Consider the following 22,138-nt stretch of genomic DNA (forward strand, 5'->3'; position numbering starts at 1 on the left):
TACATGGCATCATCTGCTAGCTTCCTGTCTACCTCCCCAGGAGGCATATTCCTTCTTTATCTCCAAAACTCACTGGCTGGTGGGCTCTCTGCTTTGTGGTGCTGCGGCATTCTCTGTTCTCTCTGAATCTCCAGCTTTCTCCAAAATGTTTCCTCTTTTATAGGATTCCAGTAAACTAATCAAGACCCACCCGAATGGGTGGAAACACATTTCACCTTATCCAGCTTAACAACCCCTCTTGATTGAGTCACATCTCCAGGGAGATGATCTAATTACAGATTCAAACATACAGTACTGAATAGGGATTAGAAGAAACGGCTGGATTTATACAAGGGGATTAGGATTAAAGCATGGCTTTTCTAGGGTACGTACATCCTTTCAATCTGGCACATAATCCTAAAACCCTATGATTTTTTAATGGAAAGAAAGGAAAATCTGGTATAAAAATAAAACTAGATGAGGCAATAATGTGGGTGGGAATCTGAACAAACTGCATTTTTTAATGCAATTTTATTGAGATATATTCACATACCATATAATAATGCAAAGTATATAATCAGTCAGTGGCTCACAGTACCATCACATACTATGCACACATCACCACAATTTTTGAACATTTTCATTACTCCCCAAAAATATATATAAGGATAAAAGTGAAAACAGCCAAAATACCCCATGCCCCCATCCCCCCCATTATATATTTGTCTTTTGTCTTTATTTTTTACTCATCTATCCATACATTAGATAAAGGGAGTGTCAGCCACAAGGTATTCACAATCACACGTTCACACTGTAAAAGCTATATAGTTATACAATCATCTTTAAGAATTAAAGGCTACTGGAATACAGTTCAACAATTTCAGGTATTTCCTTCTAGCTCTTCTAATCCACTGAAAACTAAAAAGGGCTATCTATACAATGCATAAGAGTAAAGTCCAGGCTGACCTCTCAACTTGATTTGAATCTTTCAGCCACTGAAACTTTTTTTTATTCCCTTTCTGTTCTCCCTTTTGGTCAAGAAAGGTTTCTCTATCCTACAATGTTGGGTCCAGGCTGATCCCTGGAAGTCATGTCCCACATTGCCAGGGAGATGTGCACATCTGGGAGTGATGTTCCACAAAGGGGGAAGGCAGTGAGTGTACCTGCTGACTTGGCTTCAAGAGAGAGAGACCATATCGAAGCAACCAAAGAGGTTCTTTGGGGGGTAACATGTCTCCACCTAATCCAGTTTAACAACCACTCTTGATTGAGCCACATCTCCAGGGAGATGATCTAATTACAGATTCAAACATGCAATACTGAATAGGGATTAGAAAATGGCTGGATTAATAAAATGGGATTAGGATTAAAACATGGCTTTTCTAGGGTGCATACATCCTTTCAAACCAGCACAGTCACCAACAGCAATCATCACAGGTATTTCATATCATATTATAGTTTTTAACGATATCTTGAGATACCACTTATAATTCATCACTTCTTAGAAATTATAGTAACGACTACACCAGCTACTAGATCTTGTTATTTAATACATTAATATAAAAGCACATGTATTGCTATTTTACAAATTTGTTCAGTATTTTGATACTATACTTTGTTTCCTTATATTGCTATGTATTTTTTTGCATTTAAATATTATTATTTAATATGAATTAAAGAAGGGGGCCAAAATATTCACCAGGAAGCAGAGTATTCCATGGCAAAAAAAAAAATTAAGAATCCCTGGCATAGATATTATGTGGGGCAGCTTGCAATTGGTATGATAATTGTTTTCACTAAACACTTGAGATCAGTAACTCATCAAAGGTTACTGATTAAAATAAAATACTTAATCACATATCTGGTATTTAGAGAAATTCATTCACATATGAGATCAAATAACATGTGACATCTAGAATGAAACAGGCAAGTGTTTTGGTTTGCTAAAGCTGCCAGAATGCAGTATACCAGAAATGGACTGGCTTTTGACAAGTGGGGATTTATTAGTTTACAAATTACAGTTCTAAGGCTATGAACATGTCCAAATTAAAGAATCAACACAATGATACTTTCTTCTTGAAGAAAAGTTTTGGCAGTCCATACTCCTCTATCACATAGCCAGGTATATGCAATGTCTGCTTCTCCTTCTCTCCCGGGTCTTGTAGCTTTCAACCTTTGTCTTCAGTGGCTCCCTCTCTGAGCTTCTGTGGGTCCTCTCTTAGCTTTTCCAGGGATTTCCTCTATGAGCTTCTCTTAATTTCATCTCTTAGCTTATGTGTTTTATTCTCTTATATAAGACTCTAGCAAGAAAATCAAGACCCACTGTAATGAGTCACATCTCAACTGAAAAAATCTAATCAAAAGGTCCCACCTGAGAAAGATCAGAGAAGATAGGATTAAACAAATCAGTATCACTGCTGAATCATATTTCTTATAGTCTCCAGTGTTTTGGAGCACCTAGAAGGAAAAACCTAGAATTGTGAAACTATAACCCATACCAAACTCTGAAACCTGTTCTATAACTAATTGCTGCGGTGTACTTCAAATTTATTGCTTTGTTGTATATATGTTGTCACAATTTAAAAAAAATAACGGATTAAAAGAACATGGCCTTTTCTGGGGTACATAACAGCTTCAAACCACCACACTCTACCCTCTGAACCACAACAAAATACATGTTATTTCAATATACAAATATATTCATTCCATCACAATGTCACAAAAGGCTTAAATCATTTCATTAACACTATTAAGTACAAAGTCTCATCACAATCAGTTACAGGCATGATCTGTCCTGGGGCAAATTCCCCTCTTCATGGACCTATGAAACATAGAACAAGTTATCTGTTTCCATTATACAAGGGACAGTCATAGGATAAACATTCCTTTTGCCATAAGGAGACATTGAAAGGAAGGGTCTCACAGGTCCTAAACTGTTCCGAAAATCTGCAGGGCCGGCTTCATTAGATTTCTACGTCTGAAAGTCATCTATAGAATGGTGTTTTGTCATCCCAGTTTGACAGCGCTAGGGTCCTGTTCTCTCCAAACACTGGGGTGAGGACTGTAACATCTCCAAGCATTGGGAAGACAGCCATGCTCTCGGCTCCACTCTTATCAAGCAGCGCTATATGTGTTTTATCCTCTTAGAAAGGATCTAGTGAGAGGATCAAGACTCACCCTGAAGGAGATGGGTTACATCTCAATTGAAATATCCTAATCAAAGGGTCCCATGGGTCTGCACCACAGAAATGGATTAAAAAAATATTAAATATAAAATAAATAAATGTAAAAAAATAAAAAAATGTAATAAATACATTTTTAATTTCAAATGTTTTATCATCAGAGTAACTCCCAAATTTGCATTAGATTATGTTGTATATGTGTTGCCACAATAAAAATATTTTTTAAAGGAATCATTAGAAGTGTTGCTGGGCAAGGCTTCATTTTACCAGGCCTCAGTATGTTGGTACTTAACTTTTGTTGCCCTGGCAGTTACAAAAGCAGGTTGCCAAAGGAAGATAGGATAAAAAGGATTGGAGTGGGGGTGGGGGTAGGAGAAAATTTTCCCAAAGGTTTCTTGGTCCCTTGGGGGACACATACTTATTCTTGGGGTTCCACAAATCCTAAAGCCATTTTTAAGTTGCTTCTATTTTGATGATAATTTTGTTTAAATATTTTAATATTTCCCAAGACAAAAATTTGCAATGGTAATTTTTACCTCAAAGACTTTAATTTCTTAAATCTGTTTCCCAAATGGGGATCATTATGGAATACTTTTTGAGATCTATAAGTATATGTTCCTTTAAGTCATTGAACCACTGTTAGCAACAGACAAGTGGATTTCCACATTTCTTTAAACCTTGGAGGTCAGATTTTATTTCCCCATTCTGTGAACATCCAAAGAAAAAGGTGAAGAATTCAGTAGTACTAAAAAGAAAAAAACTAAACAGCTATTTAAAAAGAACATTTTGATGCCCAGTATTAGTAATACAGAAAATGTATATACCTAAACTCCTACTTTTCCTCCCACTGTAATAAATATAATTAGCAAATTAGGGGGCATGTTAATCTGGCATCTTTTTGCATGCTAAATTCAAAAATGTAAATACATTAGAAAAATGAAAAAATTTTATTTCTCTTTTGGTGTCTATTTATTGTGCAAAGTTAAAACTGAGCATAATGCACAGGTGGTTTAAAATGCTTCTCTGCCATCTGAGATCTCAGCTTGCCAGGGTATAGATGGGGATGTCACTTTAGGGAATTGGGTTTATTCGGTATGTAAAATGAGGCTGGCATGAGTTCAGAGGTTTTGTCTGTGTCTTTACCCAATTAAAGATGTTTTTGTTTCTTCTCTCTCTCTCTCTCTCTGTCTCGCTGCTTTTTATGTGTTCTTTTTAAGGTATGCTATAGATGCATAGATTGAAATTACCTGGGTTTTTTTTTGTCAGTTGCTCTAAGATTCTTGAAAACTAATATTCATAATATATATTTCCTATCACAATACCTGGAAATCGTTGGTATATAAAGCAGAGGTGGTTTTAATTCCTGGTGCTGATATAATATTCAAATTTAAAACCAAGTTAGATGTTTTATTTTCTTTTTTGGATAAATGCCTATCTTTACTTAATAAATACATTGTGCTACCCATTTTAGACTTTGTAATATTATTTTTTAAGTTGGCTTTATTTCTCCAAATCTGAAATTTTGTGAGTATATTTTATATTAAGTACTAGAAATTTAACTCATGGTATAGGTTGCTAGAATAAAAAGAAAGAAAAGTGGTTTAGATAAGTTATGGCTCAATATACTATTATACATAAATACATATAAAATCAACTCAGGTAAGTATTGAAGAAACCAAATAAAATAAAAAGTCTAGGTTTGGTAACACTATCCAGACAAAGTCATTCATTATTGGTTTATATGTATACGTATGTATGTATGTATGTATGTATGTTTTTATATAGGATTTTATGAGCATTTAGGATTATAATGTCTGCTTCTCTGATACTCTGTGTTTCTGGATCTGATTTTAATGAAGCGGGTAGTCTGTGGCAATAAGAGTCAGAAACGGTGAGAACTTTGTGGAACCTCTAGCAATCAGTAAATATCAGATCACAAATTTCCCTAGCTTTAATTACAGGCAAAAGAAAAGATAAAATTAGCATTTTAATATTGAAATATCTTAGGCTTTAGGAGAATTGTGATAAATGTAATGTTACCTCGTGAACCAAAGGGAATATTACAACAAACTGCCTTCTTAGGAATATTTGTTTAAATAAAGGCAACAATACTTCATCTTTTTTGGGGGGATAATTACCATTATTTCAGGCTGTTCTTTATTCCAGGTTTAAAATATCTTTAATAGTTAGGGGAAAAAAAGTAATTGACAGTGTTTGTTTTCTATAAAACTGCAAGAAGGAAATGTTTCTGTTTGCCTGGCACCCATGAGATAATTATTTTAGGGAGAGTTTTTGCTCTACAGCTCCAGTTCACTCATGCCATGACATTTCTGCAGTTGGACACATTTACGCTGTCTCATTTCAGTTACAGCGTTATTAAACTAACTTCTCTTCCATAGCTGAGGTTTGCCCACCTGTCTCCCCTAAAACACCTGCAACATATGTTTGCATAACCCTATAATGCTTTGCCTTTGGGGTCCTCAGAAATTCCCCAAGAGCTTTTTCTTATAAACAGCTGAGCAATTCATTTTTCTAATCATAGTTGCTTTTCCCCCAGCAAGGAGGCAATACCATATTCACTAAAATAAGAGTCTCATTTTTCATCTAAGAGAAACGTTCAACATATTTTTACAGTGCTATTTTTCCTTGTGAGCTATATTCTTTATCCTCTTTTCTAATCTGACATGCTGAAAGTTAAGAGTTGATAGCAAGATATTAAGGGAAAGAAAGCTAATTTTCATTTTGTCAAATGTTTTTCTTTTCTTAATGCCAAACATACATTGCATCATAAATATAAATCAGTATTTTCTGTTAAACAAGTAGTACAGGAACTTTATCAATTTAATTTAATGCAAAAATTGTTACCAATAAACTATACTTTTGTTTGTTTTTTGTGGTTTTTATTCTTTTTGTTATCAATAAACTATAAAAATGTTAATAATTTGAACATTTTGCAGGAAATCACCTTAATTATTGTAATCTCATGAACTGACAAACAATATTTCATTTAAAACACAGCATGATTTGATAGTTTTTTAAATTTATAAACATAAGTACTCCTATTCAGAGAAATAAGACTATATTTCTCTCAACAAATGGGATCTGTGTACATGGTCTGTTTTCCTGAATTTAATTTTTGCTTTTAAAAAATGCATTAGGTAAATCTATCCCAAATTTGGGTATGATTATGAGAAGTATAAAACATCACTTTTTCTATCTATCTGTTATAGATTTTAGGTTACCAAACTGTCAAATGCACACTCAAATTTAAGGTCTGTCAGAAATCATAGCTTCCATTTTATGGAGTTCTTATTAAGTACCACGCATTGTGCTGAGCACTTAATGTTCATTGTCTCATTTAATCCTTACTACAATTTTGCAAATGAGGAAACTAGAGCTAGAAATGTAACTAACTCATCAGTCACTCAACTAGTAATGGGTGGAACAAGGATCTGAGGCTCGCTTCACTGATGCATGTGCCCTTGCCTCATCTAACAGGCACCCTGTGCTATAAGCAAATGAGTGGTATTATGTTTACTCTAGATTTTTGGTTAGTTTGTTTTTAACATATAATTCTACCTTTACTCTTCCTGGTACATTAATAAATTAGGACAGGTATTACTGGAATTGCTTTTCTTTTGCCCATTTCTGTTCTGCATGTGTTTATAGTCAGCCCTATGCAAGAAGGTACTGTGCTATTGAGAGCAGGATGAGTAATTCAGACTCTTTTCCTTCTGGAGTCTCTTTATGATGATTTAAAAGAAGATGGCATCTTCAGTAGAGGACAGGAGTTTGTGGTCACAACTATTTTAGTGACCTTTGTTGGACTAATTTGGTTTCAGTAGATTCAGAACAAGGAAAGTTGTCATGTGACTGTATGTGGTTAGTTGTACTTAGTGTGGGTTATCATTTATATGGTTTTATGCTATCACAATATAATGAATTTAAACTTGAATTCAAATACTTAACCATAGCCAAGGATAGAGATAGGTGGCCTGAGGAGGGGGGTTATATACTGATCTACAGACTTGGGTTACGGATAGGACATCAGGGAGTTGTTCACCATCAAAATGCATATTCATTTTAGTACAGAGTATTTGTTGTAACTGAACTTACATCAAAGACCAACTTACTATCATAAAATATAGGCCCCAGAAGTGGAGAAAGTTAACTACAACTGAGAGATTAGATTTCAGTTTGATCACTGTGATTTAAGTACTATTTATAAATTGATTTTATAATCATGCTTAATTAACAAAAGCATTTTGAAAGTCAGAAGTTGCCCAGCATAGGCTTTGTTTTGTTTTGTTTTGTTGTTTTGTTTTTTTCTATATAGTTCTCTCTGGGACACTTGTTTCCACCATCAATTTTGCTTCTGTAAGTTACTTTGTCCACAAAGCTCTAAGATATCTCTCCAAAATCCAAGCTGCCTATACCCTTAGGTGGAATTGTCAGCATATTCCTTATATTGCCATAAAATAAAATGCTGAAGAGAAAGCTTAATTTAAGCAGAGTTCCAAAGAGTTGAGTGGTTCTTGGGAAGTTAACTAGTTAAAATCTTGCATTTTTTTAAGTTCATCCTGGTTAGTCTAGGAAAGTCCTGGTAAAAATCTGGGGTAGACGGAATTTGTTATTCCTGCATCTTTATGTATAGCTCTATAGACTTCTGAGGCCGTAGGGCATAATTGATATTTCTCTGTACACAGACCAATATAAAGTTAAGATATGCGTACCATTTTGCTATCTTTTTTCCAAAGGAAAATTCACCAAAATCTCAGAGTTTTGGATTTTTTAAAATATACATTGGTTAGGGAAAACTTAAAATAGTTACTATCTTTACTGTTTGAGTAAAGGTTTAAAACCATATTGAAACTGATTGTTTCAATCCAGGTGAAAACATAACACTAAAGTTGTAGACATAACATTTTTTATACAGTGAGAAGTTATAAGTGTCACGGAGCCTTGATCTTTCTCTCATACAGAGTTTAATATATGTAAAATTGTAGTACCGTTTATATTTTAGAGGTAATACCATATCTTTAGAGATTAGGAATCGGAAATGTTACATTCAATAAAATGTTATTTGAAAAAAATCCTTAAAAATAAGAAAAACAAATATCTCTCCATTTTTAAAATGTTTCAGTTACATAAAATTAGTATTGTGTTCATTCAATCTCATCCCCCTAAAATTGTTAACATTTTGATACATAGCTCCCACTGTCAATCTATATATCTATTTATATACACATCTGTATTTTTAACAATGATTTGAACCTACTAATTAATTTAAATAATTTTAATTTATTCATTTCTATGTGTGAAAATGCGTTGTTCCAGGATTTCTGGACTTTTTAAAACCTTATTCAGAAGAAATACAACTAACCTAATTAAAAGAGAAGAATAATAGATTAACTGAAGAACTCAGTTTTCATTCTTAATGGATAAAATTATGTGTGCCTTTTTATTGTTTATGTCTATAAATGTTCATTATTATAGTTACACATTGGCTTACATATGGGTCACACATTTAGTTTTGCACTCTGCTGTACGGTGGCCATGAGTCACATGTGGCTATTAAGCACTTGAAGATATAGCTAGTCCAAATTGAGGTATGCTGTAAGAATAAAATACATACTGAATTTCAAAGACTTTGTACAAAAGAAGGAATGTAAAATATCTCAATAACTTTTTTTACATTATTACATGCTAAAATGACAAATTTGGATATATTGAATATAAAAATATTGTTGCATTTGATTTCACCCATTTCTTTTTTTCTAATGTGACTACTAGAAAATTTAAAACCACATATAAAGCTTACATTTGTTACCTATATTATATTTCAGTTGGTCAGTACTAATCTAGATTATGTACGTCTGTATATTTATCTTTTTGTAACTGTTTGATCTTCTCACACAGAAAACTCTATTGAATAACTTTCAACCATAACCTCTGAATTTATTTTCTTACATTTCAGATGCTGTTTTTCAACATCGTCTTTTGATTTTTTTTCTTTCCAACAGGATAGTACTTTAAACTGCCCCCCTCCTTTGGTAAAATTCTCATAGGAATTTAAATAGGCCTCAGTGAAAGCAGTACTTGAGTCTCATTCATATGTTCAATTTAGATCATTATTTCTAATAATGGCTTTAAGTGCTTCGATAGATCAGCAGTCTGTGTCTTGAATTACTTGTTTTTTCTTATGAAGATGTTTCACGAAATTTCTCCATGAGTTCCCTTCTTTATTGTGTTCTAGCAAAAACTAACATAATCCTTTATTAGGTCATTTGAAATCAGAGAAGAAAAGCCATTTATATTAGTAAGAATAAAATGTATTTCCAGGTATTAAGAATAAAGAGCAAAATTAGTCATGCGTGATTGATTGTCCTGTGAAAGTTAACTTTTTAAAGAAATCATGAATGGACTTGCAATCTGACAGTGGCATTTTGTTTTGTTTTGTTTTCCATCATAATTAGTCCCATGTTGCCATCAACTACCACAGGAAACCTATGTAATTCCTAGAGAGGGAAAAGTTTCACTTCTAGGCTTAATAGTATGGTAGTCATGAAAGCATCAGTCGTCTTCATCAAGGCAATTCAGATTTGATTATTGTAGAACTGTGTTAAATAGCAAGCCAGTGAAATATAGCTGGAGCTAAATCAGAGGATTGTCATTTTTGTCAGATGATAAGAGTTGGCTTGGAAAAGATACGAAAAGGTTGAGCTGTGTAAATATTATCTTTTCAGCAGAAAAAGAAAAGGTCCAACATGATCATTAAGATGCACCTTGTTAGCTTGATGAATTTCAAACTATTTAACCTTAGCAATTATGTTCCCTGCCGACATACAGATATATCAGTGCATTGGGATTGCATCTCCAAGGATTGATCTCTAAGTATATATGGCAATTTTGCTTTGAAATAAAAGAACTTCACTGCAATCTTCCTGCCTCCATCTAGATGACCTCTCAGAGGACATGACACGCTCTCGTACATAATCCTAATTATTGACTTGAATTGTATGTCCAGATAAACATTGAAAGATATTTATTTATAAGTTTTTTCTTTAGTTTTTAATGGAAAATATGTGAAGTTTAACATTTTAGAGATGATAGTATTAATTTAAATTATGCTATTAACTTGTTAACATTTTTTATAAACTAGAAGCATATTTGCTTAATTTTTGTCTTTGAAGAACTTGATACATTTAAATAATAGAATGCAATATGTTTGAATATATATACCCCACCTAATAACTCGAAGGCATTTCTGCAATGTTTATAAATAATATTAAATGCCAGAAAGGGCAATGCCACTGCTGCTTTTATGAAAATGTGCATTGGTCAATTTGCTAGTGTGTTATGATGGTTGCCCTTCCATATTTTCAGTACCTGGCATATTTTGGGCACTTATTAAACTCATCAATAAGAATGCATGGCATAGAATGCTAATTTAGGGCAGGCAACCATGGCTTAGTGGCAGAGTTCTCATCGGCCATGCTGGAGACCTGGGTTTGATTCCCAGTGCCTGCCTATGTAATAAAAAAAAAAAAAAAAAGTGCTAATTTAAAAAGAATTGCCGAATTCTAAAATATTATTAGGAAAAGAAAGGCTAAAATAATAATATTAGGAAAAGAAAGGCTTGGTGTGCCATCTAGTGGAAGTGGACATATTTTGCATTCTGGTCATCAAAAACTAAATCATTTTTATTTGTCCAAAGTATAGCTTCCAGAATACTTTGTGTCTCTTGGTCCTTTAGCATAGATTCTGCTTGAGTTGCATTTCATATAACTTTTCAGTTTTATATTAAGTAATTTTATTTGATTATATATTGGAAAGTCATATTTAAAAGTGATCAAAGTCACCAAAAATAAAATAATGATGTGAACAATGAAGGAGGTAAAAATAAAATGTATTAAAATAATTTCAACTTTTAATGAGTACTAAGATCAGTTAAGGTAAAACCTGAACAAGAAAAGCAAAACCTGAAGCATACTAGTTATTATATTTCATTATTATACTCTGTTTTCTGAAGGAATCAAAAACCAATCATCTCTGACTTTTTTTATGTTAATGTACAATTTAAACAGTTTTATGCATTTTAATTTATTGTTTCTTTTTTTCTTAAGAAAAATCCAAGACCAGTGACTTATCAGTTCCATCAAAATTTAGATTATTACAAAGCTCGGGGAGCAGACCTTATGAATAAAAGCCGGTAAGTCCCTTTTTTCTGATCAGATTTGAAGCATGTATTCTCAGAAGTCATCAGAAAATGTTACACATTTATTAAAAATAATTTTCCATATTTTAGCATATCGATGGCTAATGCACATAAATGAATCTTTGTTAAATAAATTATCTGAGTTCTTTTTAAAGCCTAAGAAAATGGTATACATTCATGGCAGTGGTAAAATGAAAATTAAGTAAATATGAATACTTGTTATAATTTGAAGTTAGACAACTTCATTTTTTAACACTAATAAACCTGAATAAATTGTGCCTACTTGTATAATCGCTTTCTAGATTCTTGCTATTGATTAAAAAGAGGCAGTTCTATAATATATTTTTAAATTATTTCAGTTCAAAATTAAAATGGGGTTTCCCAACTGTCTTTAGAATTACACAATAAGCTTATAAATGTACCTTGTGTGTGCATTTATGATTATATACATAGAAATTTTAAGGGTCACTGTAGGAATAAAAAAATTGGAATCCTACTTTTTAAAGAAATTAACATTGGCATAAAGGGTTGATGAACAGTTGTGTTCTTTCATAATACTATATGCAGATGTCTCAAGAGTTAACTTGTCAAACCAGAATCATCTCAAATTAGAATATAATTTCAAAGTGTACTCTGAAAAATGAAAATGTTAGTGATGGTAAATGCTGCCAAGTTGTCCGAGTTGTCTTCCTTAATCATTTTGCTTATATGCTGGCTTTTCTACAGTAAGATTCCAATAGTCTAAATGCACATTTATGGAACACCCTATACACAGTATGCTCTGTTCTTACTGGAGAATTGAAAAAAAGATATAGTTTCTGCCACGTAAGAACTCATGGTCTAAGGGGTGGGAAGACATTTACAAGAAAGTGGCTAAATTTAAACTTGAATTTTGAACCCTCTTTTAGTATACTCTTATTTGAGAATTACCCATCCTTGATTGAAATCTGTCCACTTTTTTTTTTTGTATGCTGTATGGTAGGGGTCACATTTCATCATTTCAGTCTTTTTCCATGTGACTGTCTCGTTATTGCAGCACCGTTTGTTGAACGATGCTGGGGGGGAGCAGGGGAGGTAGTGTATGGGCCGGGAATTGAACCCGGGTATCCCACATGGTAAGCGACAATTCTACCACTGAACTACCCTTGCACCTCCCATCCCACATTTTGTTGTACTGAGTAATTATGAACCCAGTTCCATAGCCCACAAGACTTCTCTGAAGTTCTTTCCTTTATTCATTTTATCTGACTTTTGTTTCACAAATAAAGGGCTATTCCCTGTAGTCACTTACTTCATTTGATTCATCAAATGTTTATTGAGTGCATTATTCTAGGCACCCAGTGAACAAACTATCAGGAATCTTACAGTCTAGTCAGTTGTATTTTTCTCCCCATTGTATGAAGTATTTGGGTGGTTTTTAAAAAAATTTTTTAACATGATATTTTATATACAAACATCCTTCAGATATGTTCACACAAATAGACAAGTGTGTGTATGTGGCTGGTTAAGGTATTTAGCTTTGATATCTTAAAAACAGCAAGGTATTTTAGGTTTTTTCTTTGTATAAAATCTTTCTAGCTGGAGTCCTTTCTTTCTCCCCTCCTCCCCATACCACCACTTTGTATGATTATTTTTCATACAAAGCCAGAGAGATCTCAATTCCTATTACATTGGTAATCCAGTCTTCTACCTGTGACCCTTTCTTATCTCTTTGACTTTATCTTCTTCCACCCTCCATATTTCTCCACGCTGCAGCCATACCTATCCTCTATTTCTTGATCTTGCTTGGGGCCTTTGCACTTAATTCTTCCCTCCTCCTGGGGCACGCCTTACCCCCATCTTCTCCTGCCTTTTCTTTATTTAGGACTCAGCTCAAATGCCATCTCAGCCCACTCTTATCCTCCCTGCTTGTCTTTTCCCCTAGTTGCTCTCTATCCCATTGCCCAATCATATTTTCTTCATAACAGTCACCTCTAACTGAAGTTATTTAATTCATTTATGTATTTATTATCTGTCTCCTCCACTTCTCCACTAAAATATAAGCCCCCCAAGGGAAGGGCAGGTACTTTTGTCTTATTCACCACTTACTCATCTACATGATCTAGCCAGCCTACAACATGCTCTAGGACAATGTCCCACATAAGGAAGGCACTGAATAAATGTTGATTGTAGGCATACATATATTATCTTTCTATGTTTTTTCAGCAACTACTTTTTTGTGTGTGTGAAAAAGCAAATTGGTTTTATCCTTTTCTTTCTTCCCTTCATTTTTTATCTCCTATTTGACTCTCTCCCTGCATTTTCCTTCTGCAAAATGTTGATTCTGTTTTACACATTCCCTTCAAGCAAATTGAGATTCTTGTACGAAGTTTCATGTTGATAATTAGAAGGAAGGTTTTTCATCATCTCTGTTAAAATGTCAAAGCTTAAAATTGAAATGAAACCAAATAGTGTGTGATAGAGATGGCATTATAGACCAGTGAAGACAGGGAAAGTTAATAAATAGTATTGGAAGAATTGGCAAGTCATATGAAAAGGTATCAAAATAAATTCCAAATGAATCAACGTGCACTCAAACCAGTCAACCTAGAAATAATGTACTAGTGCTTATCTGATCTCTAGTTATTTAAAGACTATTTAACCTTAAAAGTAATGGAAGAAATCACAAAAGAAAAGTCTGGTGGATGTTAGTACACACAAATACTTCTAACTAACTATGCCGAAAACAACGTAAACTGAATCAGAAAGCAAACAAAAAACTTGGGAAGATATTTGCAGTACATATGACTGACAACGTATAATTTCATTATTATGTGAAGAACAGCAGCTCCTTAAGAAACACAAGATCCTGTTTCAGTGGCCATTTCAATGGCTCCTATTTGAACCTCCTTCTCTGCCTCTAAATGTTTGAGCATCTTCCAGGCTTCTTTTTTCCTTGTCTATACTCATTCCCTAAAAGATCTCATCCCAGGCCCATGCTTTAAATACTATCTATAACTGAAGGGTCCTAAATTTATATCTCTGCTTTGACTTTTTCCCTTGAATTCCAGAGTCACATATCCCATTTCTTGCTCAATAAGTCCAATCCTCTTGAATGTCCCATATGCATCTCAAAATTGAATACTTCCCAACTGAACTCTTGATTCTACCTTCACATTCACAAACGTGTTATTACCCTAATATTTCTCCAACACAATAAAGAGCACTACCTAGCTTATCATGTCTAATACCTTGGAATTCTCCTTGACTTTTTCCTCTCACATTAACATAGCAAGTCTATCAGTAAATCTTCAAAATATAGCCTGAAATAAATCCCTTTTTCCTCTCTGTACTGCTAATACCAAGTCAATGTCATTGCTCATCTCAACTATAGTAATCTTCTAACTAGTTTCCCTGCTTCCTCTCCTTACCCTTATAGGCCATTGTTCATACAGCAGCCAGACTAATTTTTAAGCATAAGTCACATTATATCATTCTACTACTCATATGCTCCAGTGACTTCCCAAAATGAGTAACATAAAATCCAGAGCCTTTTCGGTGATCTGCAAGCCAGGCACTACATGATCCAGCCTCCCAGTATTTCTCAAACCTTATTCTCTACCTCCACTCTCCCATTTGTTCACTGGACTCCAGCCACACACCTGCTTACTATTTCTCAAACTCACAAACATGTTCCCACTTCAGGAGTTTTGCACTTCAGTTTTTCCCTCTGCCTGAAATGCTTTTCCCCCAGAATACATATGGCACATTCCGTTCAAATATTATCTCCTAAAAGATCTCATTGATCACAATGAATCTCTTTATTCTCTGTCCCTTCACTCTGCTTCGTTTTTGTTTTTCTTATAGTAATTCTGACTACCTGAAATTGTTATTTAGTTTATAGATTTATTATTTTTGTTGTTTGTTTCTTCCACTAAAATGTAAACTCCGTGTCTGTCTTGTGTATTATATCTCCACATCTAGAATAGGGCCTAGAATATAGTAGACACTCAATGAAAGAAGAATTTCAGACAGCAAATGAATATTTAAAAGTCTGTTTAAACTCCATTATGAGTCAAAGAACTGGAAATAAAACAACAATAAAGTATCATCTTCACCTTTCAGATTAGCAAATCAAATTCAAACAAGAACAACCATCACTAGTGAAGGTATATGAATACCTTTAATCATCAGTTGAGAGATTAAAAATTGAGACACTTCATAAATCTCCAAAGAGTTCTTCCAACACTATGTGCAGCCCTTATAACCACCATGTTATTTCTTAGATATTTGTTTATCATGCCACTGCTTCATCTGTGACCAAAAACCATTGTAGCTATGAAACAGTTGGTAAAGTCCCTGTTTAGCTATATAAGACCTAGGAAACTTTTCCCAGGCTGGGCTCTTCATCCATAATTAGTTTGACTGCAACTTTGTTAGCGGTTAGGGGACTATTAAAGAGTTGGTTCATTGGGGCTATCACTGGCTAGCAGGAGGGACAAGGAAGTGATCCAGAGGGGATATATAACTCATGGAGGACCCCCAGAAGTGATCACAAAGTAGAGGTGTTAAACAAAAGATGGGCAGATACTTAGAAGGCAGGGGGCTAATATTTTCTACGTCACTGGGAATGGATTTCTGTTTGTTGCTTATCCAAATAAGGGATGAGGATGCAAAGATAGCATGTGATTTCATGGATAAGAATATCTCTAGAAATCAAGAAGCCTGATTTCTCTTCTCTGCTTTACCATGGATTGCTGTAATTAAGTTTTTAAAAGTAAGTGCCTAGGTATTTCAGTGATAGATTTTCCATTACATGCATGGGTAATTTCACTGTGTTCTGATTTCACTTGCTTTCAAATTTCTTTTTAAAAACAATTCAGTAATTGACGTTTTCTTATTCATTCAGCTTTTGAGCTCAGAATGACAAATTTTTTTTTCAGAATGACAATTTAAAACTTCAATTTTGCTCCAATTTTGCCCTTAAATTATCAGAAATTGTTATAAAAAAATAAGCACATCTAAAATGTGATCAGTCTTCAGAAAGATGCAACTAATGTATTTTAAATTCTATGACTAGTAAAATGCCTGACTGCATAGTTACAGAACAGAATTCCACATATGAAGATTACAATCTTCTTATATTAAGAATAGAATCACATAACTTCTTTATTCCAGAGCATTTCATTGGATTTTCTGTTTCTAAAATGGCACAACAGAATTTCTGGAATTTTTGAAATTCATTTCCCTATCTAGAAATGAGGAGATGAATGGTATCAGATGAATGGCTGTCATTAGTGCCTCAAAAGCATGTGTCACTTTATATATCAGTAATTTTTTATTAGTAGGTTTGCATCATTTATTAAAACATTGAAGAGCTGTTGTTTGAATTTGGCATGTCATCATATTAAGATGGTGATGAAGCTTTTGCTGGTTACCAAGTCAGATGCCCATGTCTGAAAAGACAATTAGCAGAGCTAACTGGTGGTACTCACCTTGGGTTTATTGTGCTCTTCTTTTTCTAGTCCTCCAGCTTTGAGTATAGGACTGATTTGAAATCTTTCTTCATAGACTGATTTACACTGTAAAATTATAAAATTCTCATGGACAGTTTCTGTATGGTTATCAAGATTTTTAATGTTAGGCTTTATAATATAGCCTCAACTGAATTTTTATTGCTAGCTATAGTAAAGAAATAAAGTGCTAATAATGTTCCTCAGGCAATGAGACTAAGGACTCCACAGTTTTCAGTATTAGTAGGAAATTAGCTAATCGGAATTTCAGAGGACTCTGATGGCTGTATGATTATAATTTTGTGATATTTTTGTGTTCAAGTAACTTAAGGATTTGTTTGTCTTATAAACACAGGTATATCTGAAATAGCCTTTCTGTCATATCAAGGAGGTTTACTGATTCCTAACCAATGTAGGTAAAATGGCAACATTATTTCCTATTTAGTCCAGAGTAAAGAGGTCTTTTTCCTTTTCTAGGCAAAATTAACATAATATATATGGATATTAAATGTTCGGTTTGGTGAGTTTTTGACAATTGTGTATATTTCCTTCACTCTAGAGTTCTCTAATGTCCTTTTACAGTTAATTCCAACCCCTCATCCACAATGCAATCACTTTATGATTTCTGTCACCATCTATTAGTTTTACCTGTCCTTGAGCTTTATATGGATGAAACCATATAGGATGAACTCTTTTGTGTATGGCTTTTTTCACTCAGCATGATGTTTTTGAGATTTTATCCATGTTGTTGCATCTACCAGTTGTTCATTCGTTTGGATTGCTGAGTAGTATTCCTTTGTTTGTACAGCATTCCTTTGAATGTACCACATTCCTTTGAATGTACCACAATTTGTTATCTGTTCTCTTGCTGAGGAATATTGGTTTATTTCCAGATTTTGGGGTGTTATGAATAAGGTTCTTTGAGCATACTTTTTCGGGTATTTTAGTGTTGCTGTTATTTTTTGTTGTTGTTGTTTGTGGATATATATTTTTTTATTTTTCTTGGATAATCATGTAGGAATTGAATTTCTGATTTATAGAATAGATGTATGTTAAACTTTATAAGAGACTACCAAACTATTTTCCAAAGTAATTATATCTTTTCCACTCCCATCAATAATACATGAGAGTTTCTAGTTGTTCCACATTCTTCCCAACATTTGCTATTTTCAGTCTTTTTTATGTTATCCATCCTTGTTGGCATTGTGATTTAATTTGCATTTTCCTGACTAATGAGATCAAAAATTTTTCATGGCCTGTTGGTGATTTGTGTGTCTTCCTTTGTGAAGTGTTTGTTCAAATATTTTGCCTATTTTTTAAACTAAATTTGTCTTTATTGCTGATTTTTAGGAATTCTTGATACATTCTGGAGAGAAGCCTTTGTCAGAAATATGTATTACTATAATATTATTCCCCAGTCTGTGGCTTGCCTATTCATTTTCTTAATAATGGGCAGAAAATTTTAATTTTGATTGAATTCATTTTATCTTTTTTTTTTCTTCTATATCTAGTACTTTTTGTTTCCTAAGAAGTCTTTTCCTACCCTCAGGTTCAATGATTCACTAGAAGGACTCACTGAAATCACTGAACTTTGCTGTCAAAATCTCAGTTGTGATTTGTTACAGCAAAAGTTTATAGATTAAAATTAGCAGAGGAAAAAGGGTAGAGTCCAGGAAGTAACCAAGCAAAATTCCAATTGTCTGCTTCCACTAGAATCAGACAGTATTTATTTCTCCCAGGAACATGGGCAACATGTGCGAAGTGTTGCCTTCAGCGAAGCTCACTCAGTCCTTTGTGGTCAGTGTATTTATTGAGGGTCAGTCACATAAGCAGGGAGCACCTGTATGACTGACCTTAGTTACTTAGGCTTCAGTGCCCCAGAGGTCTAGCTGTACCCAGGTAAACAAAAACAGGCATTTACCATAAATCACATTGTTAGTATATACTATCTGGCATAACCCAAGGCCCTAGATGTATAAAGACTCTCATCAGGCAGGATATGCCAAAGATATAGAGGTTATCTCCTATAAGCCAATCAAGGACCAGTCCTGAAGACCTTTGAAATGGGCAGGGTTTGAGCAGCCAGATCTTCTGAGTTAGCCTTTATTGCACAGTCTCGAAGATGGTCTCCTGTTTTCTTCTAGAAATGTTATGATTCTATCTTTTGTGCTTAAATCTATGATCCATCTCAAATCCGTTTTGTATATGAAATGAGGTAGAGGTTAAGGTTCATATTTAGGGGCCCTATCATCTCAACAATATAAAGAATGTGAAGTCATTTGACATTGCAGGTCATAAGCTCTTAGAATGGGAAAGGAGTTTCCATCTAATCCTGCCTCTCACCCATGATAGGACTAGGAAGTCTGTTGGAAGATGATTTTCCAATCTCTATTTGTATAGTTCCAGGGATGGAGCCCTCACTAGTTTAACTGGAGAGCCCATTCCACTTCTAGGAAGGTCTTCCTATGTTGTGGCTTTGTAATTCCCTATTGGAAAACCCTCAACTCGTTTTTTAAAGCCACATGACAAAGGGCTGCTCTCCCTCATGGAGGACTTGCTCCCTAATTCCTTTAGCCATTCCTCTTCCAGCGTAACTTCAGACCTCTCCACTATTTCACTCCTCTGTTTTGTAGACACAAAACTTAATTCTGTGAGAAATTAATTCATCACCAAAAGCAGACTGCAGTAACTGTACAATATATTAATGCTTCCCTAGAATCTTAATTTTCTTCACCAGCATCACTGTGGGCTCATATGAACCTTGTTCACCAAACTAAAATGTTAATACATGGGAGTTGGTTTGATTTTTTGGTATATGGATTCATGTTAACCCATGCCTACCTATCCTGTACTTACTACCCAATTATAAAAAAATTTTAACCTAAGTACATAAGCTTATATTTATCTTTACTAAATTTTATCTACTTATCTTGCATGCTAGCCTGTTGAGATTACTTTAAATTTTGATTCTTTTGTCTGAAATACTAGCTGTATTTGCAGCCTTTGATCTAAAATTAAATAAGCACATCTCTTTCTTCAAGTCACAGAATTTTTGTATTTTGTATCTAAAAGGGACCCAAAATACATAATTTGACATCATTATTTTAGGGATAAGGAAACTTAGGTCCAGAGAGAATAAATAATTCTCCCAAGTTTACACAGCTCATTGATGAAGATTATGATCTTAAAGAATGGATTGGAGACAGTGAACCCAGATTGAGACATAATTCATTACCAAGAGCACTAGCTAGAACATTAAGCAGTACACTTTGGATACAATTGCTCAACTTATAACCAAGCAAACATCATTCTCTGTTTTATCTGTGGGTACTGACATAACAGGGTAAAATCTAAACAACCTTAACACTATCAGACTGGAAATAAACTTGTTTGGGAATCACTTGTTTTTATTGAATTATACTGTCTACTTTTAATAAGCTATATCCATTTCTAAGTAATTAGAAAAATATTTGTATGATCCAGCCTATAATTTTTTTCAAGGACTGATTGTGGTTTCTAAAATCCTTCTGAAAAATCAGAACATTTCCCCACCTCCATTCTTCTGATATTTCTGTTTGTATTTATTAAAACAAAAGGACTAGTATATTTAAACACAAACAAACCCAATTATCTGAAATTTTAAAATGTGGCTGAATAATAGTTGTCAAAGAGCAAATCAGGAATAAAACAACAGACATTCAGATAATGTGGGGAAAATAACTTTGATGCCATTGCTATAATCACATATAAATTTATAGCTTTAAATGTTTTTATTAGGAAAAAAGAAAGAATGAATGAATAAGTGAATGAATGAATCAGTGATTAAATGGATAACCCAAGCATCCAAGCTTCGGGAACATTATATAACAAAGAAAAATATGATAGAGAAAAAGTAATTTGAAAACTGATTCTTTGACAAAAATATAGATAAATATCTAACAAATTTCTGTTACAAAAAGTAAAATAAATAAATATTAGTTACTTAATATCATACTAAAATAAATAAACAGATAAAAAGGAAACAAACCAACAATGGTGTCAAGATTTGGGTTACTGAGAGAGGAAAGAGTGTGGAGAATTTTTAAAGAGATGATAGTGGTTTTAAAAGCTTCTGAAAGGTTTCAGGAGTTGAATGAAAACTGGTTCTAATACTTTAAAACAATTAAGTTTCAGAGACCAGAGAAGCTCTTTCAGTAGGGTGTAGGTAAGAAAGCCAGAGGACGGGAGATAATAAAAGGCAGGAAGAATCCATCATTTTCAGTTCCAGAAAGTGAACAAAGGAAGCCTAACAATGAAGCCAGGTCAGAGATGGGTCTAGTACAGGTATTTGAAGGGATTCTTGGATCTTCGAAAAATGCCCCTGTTGCTACTGATTTAACCTACCATTGAAGTTGTGCCAAAAGCCAGGTCTTGATATGATTTCAAAGCAATTCCTCCTAGATAACACTATTTTTAAAATAACAATATGTAATAGACAGTAGTAAAGAAGGACTTTACATAGAACTGGTTACTTTTAATATTTGATCTTCAGTTTCTTCTTAACTTGAGTCCTCCTGCTATCTATTTCAACATTATTTATTTACATATTGTACTCCATTTTTAATCTATTCCAGTTATCTCTGTCTATCAGATAGATATCTGATGACTGTTAATTTTCATTAATTGAGCACACATGACCTAATAGTATACATAACTGCTAGTAATAACTTTTGCAAATCATTCGGTGTTTCACGTGAAGAATGCTGATATTCATAGTTCAGATCTAAATTAGTTAACTTCACTCAGGTTACTGGCATGAAAATTGTTGTGCCTGAAAAACAGACAAACACATTATGAAAAGCATAATTTCCCTAGAAGCATAAAGTTTACAATTGTTTATATACTGACAATAAAGAGAGTCCCCTTGAATCGTTGTTTTGAGAAGAAAAGTCTTCTGGAAGCTATCAGTAGTAGATGGGGGACAATTGTTAAAAAACAAGAAATGTTCAAAAAAGGAAAATCATGCTCATCCCCTTTTAAGAGCGATTCAGGTGAAAAATTGCTGAGCATGGGCTTCATCTATATGTTTTCAGTGGTTATTAGTAGTAATGAAGATGCATTAGCCATATTCTCTTGATAATGCTCTAGCAGTTTCTTAGTTCTTTTATCAAATATAAATTTTACAGCTGGCAATTTGGGAATTTGACTAGAACATTTTTGTTTATAAAAGGGTAACTACGTTATAACTTGTCATATTTGTGAATTATAAATCTTGACTTGGCAAACAA

At 33.7% G+C, this 22,138-nt stretch overlaps 1 protein-coding gene across 1 annotated transcript in view; it reads left to right on the top strand.

Moving 5' to 3' along the window:
* Positions 1-22,138, top strand: part of TBC1D5 (TBC1 domain family member 5) — a 741,161-nt gene that overhangs the window by 600,317 nt on the left and 118,706 nt on the right. Inside the window, exon 17 of the mRNA XM_077130039.1 lies at positions 11,288-11,373. Within this exon, the coding sequence (XP_076986154.1) occupies positions 11,288-11,373 (86 nt within the window). The remainder of the gene's footprint in view (positions 1-11,287; positions 11,374-22,138) is intronic.

Source organism: Tamandua tetradactyla, chromosome 15 (genome assembly GCF_023851605.1).
Source record: "Tamandua tetradactyla isolate mTamTet1 chromosome 15, mTamTet1.pri, whole genome shotgun sequence".
Lineage (NCBI taxonomy): Eukaryota > Metazoa > Chordata > Mammalia > Pilosa > Myrmecophagidae > Tamandua > Tamandua tetradactyla.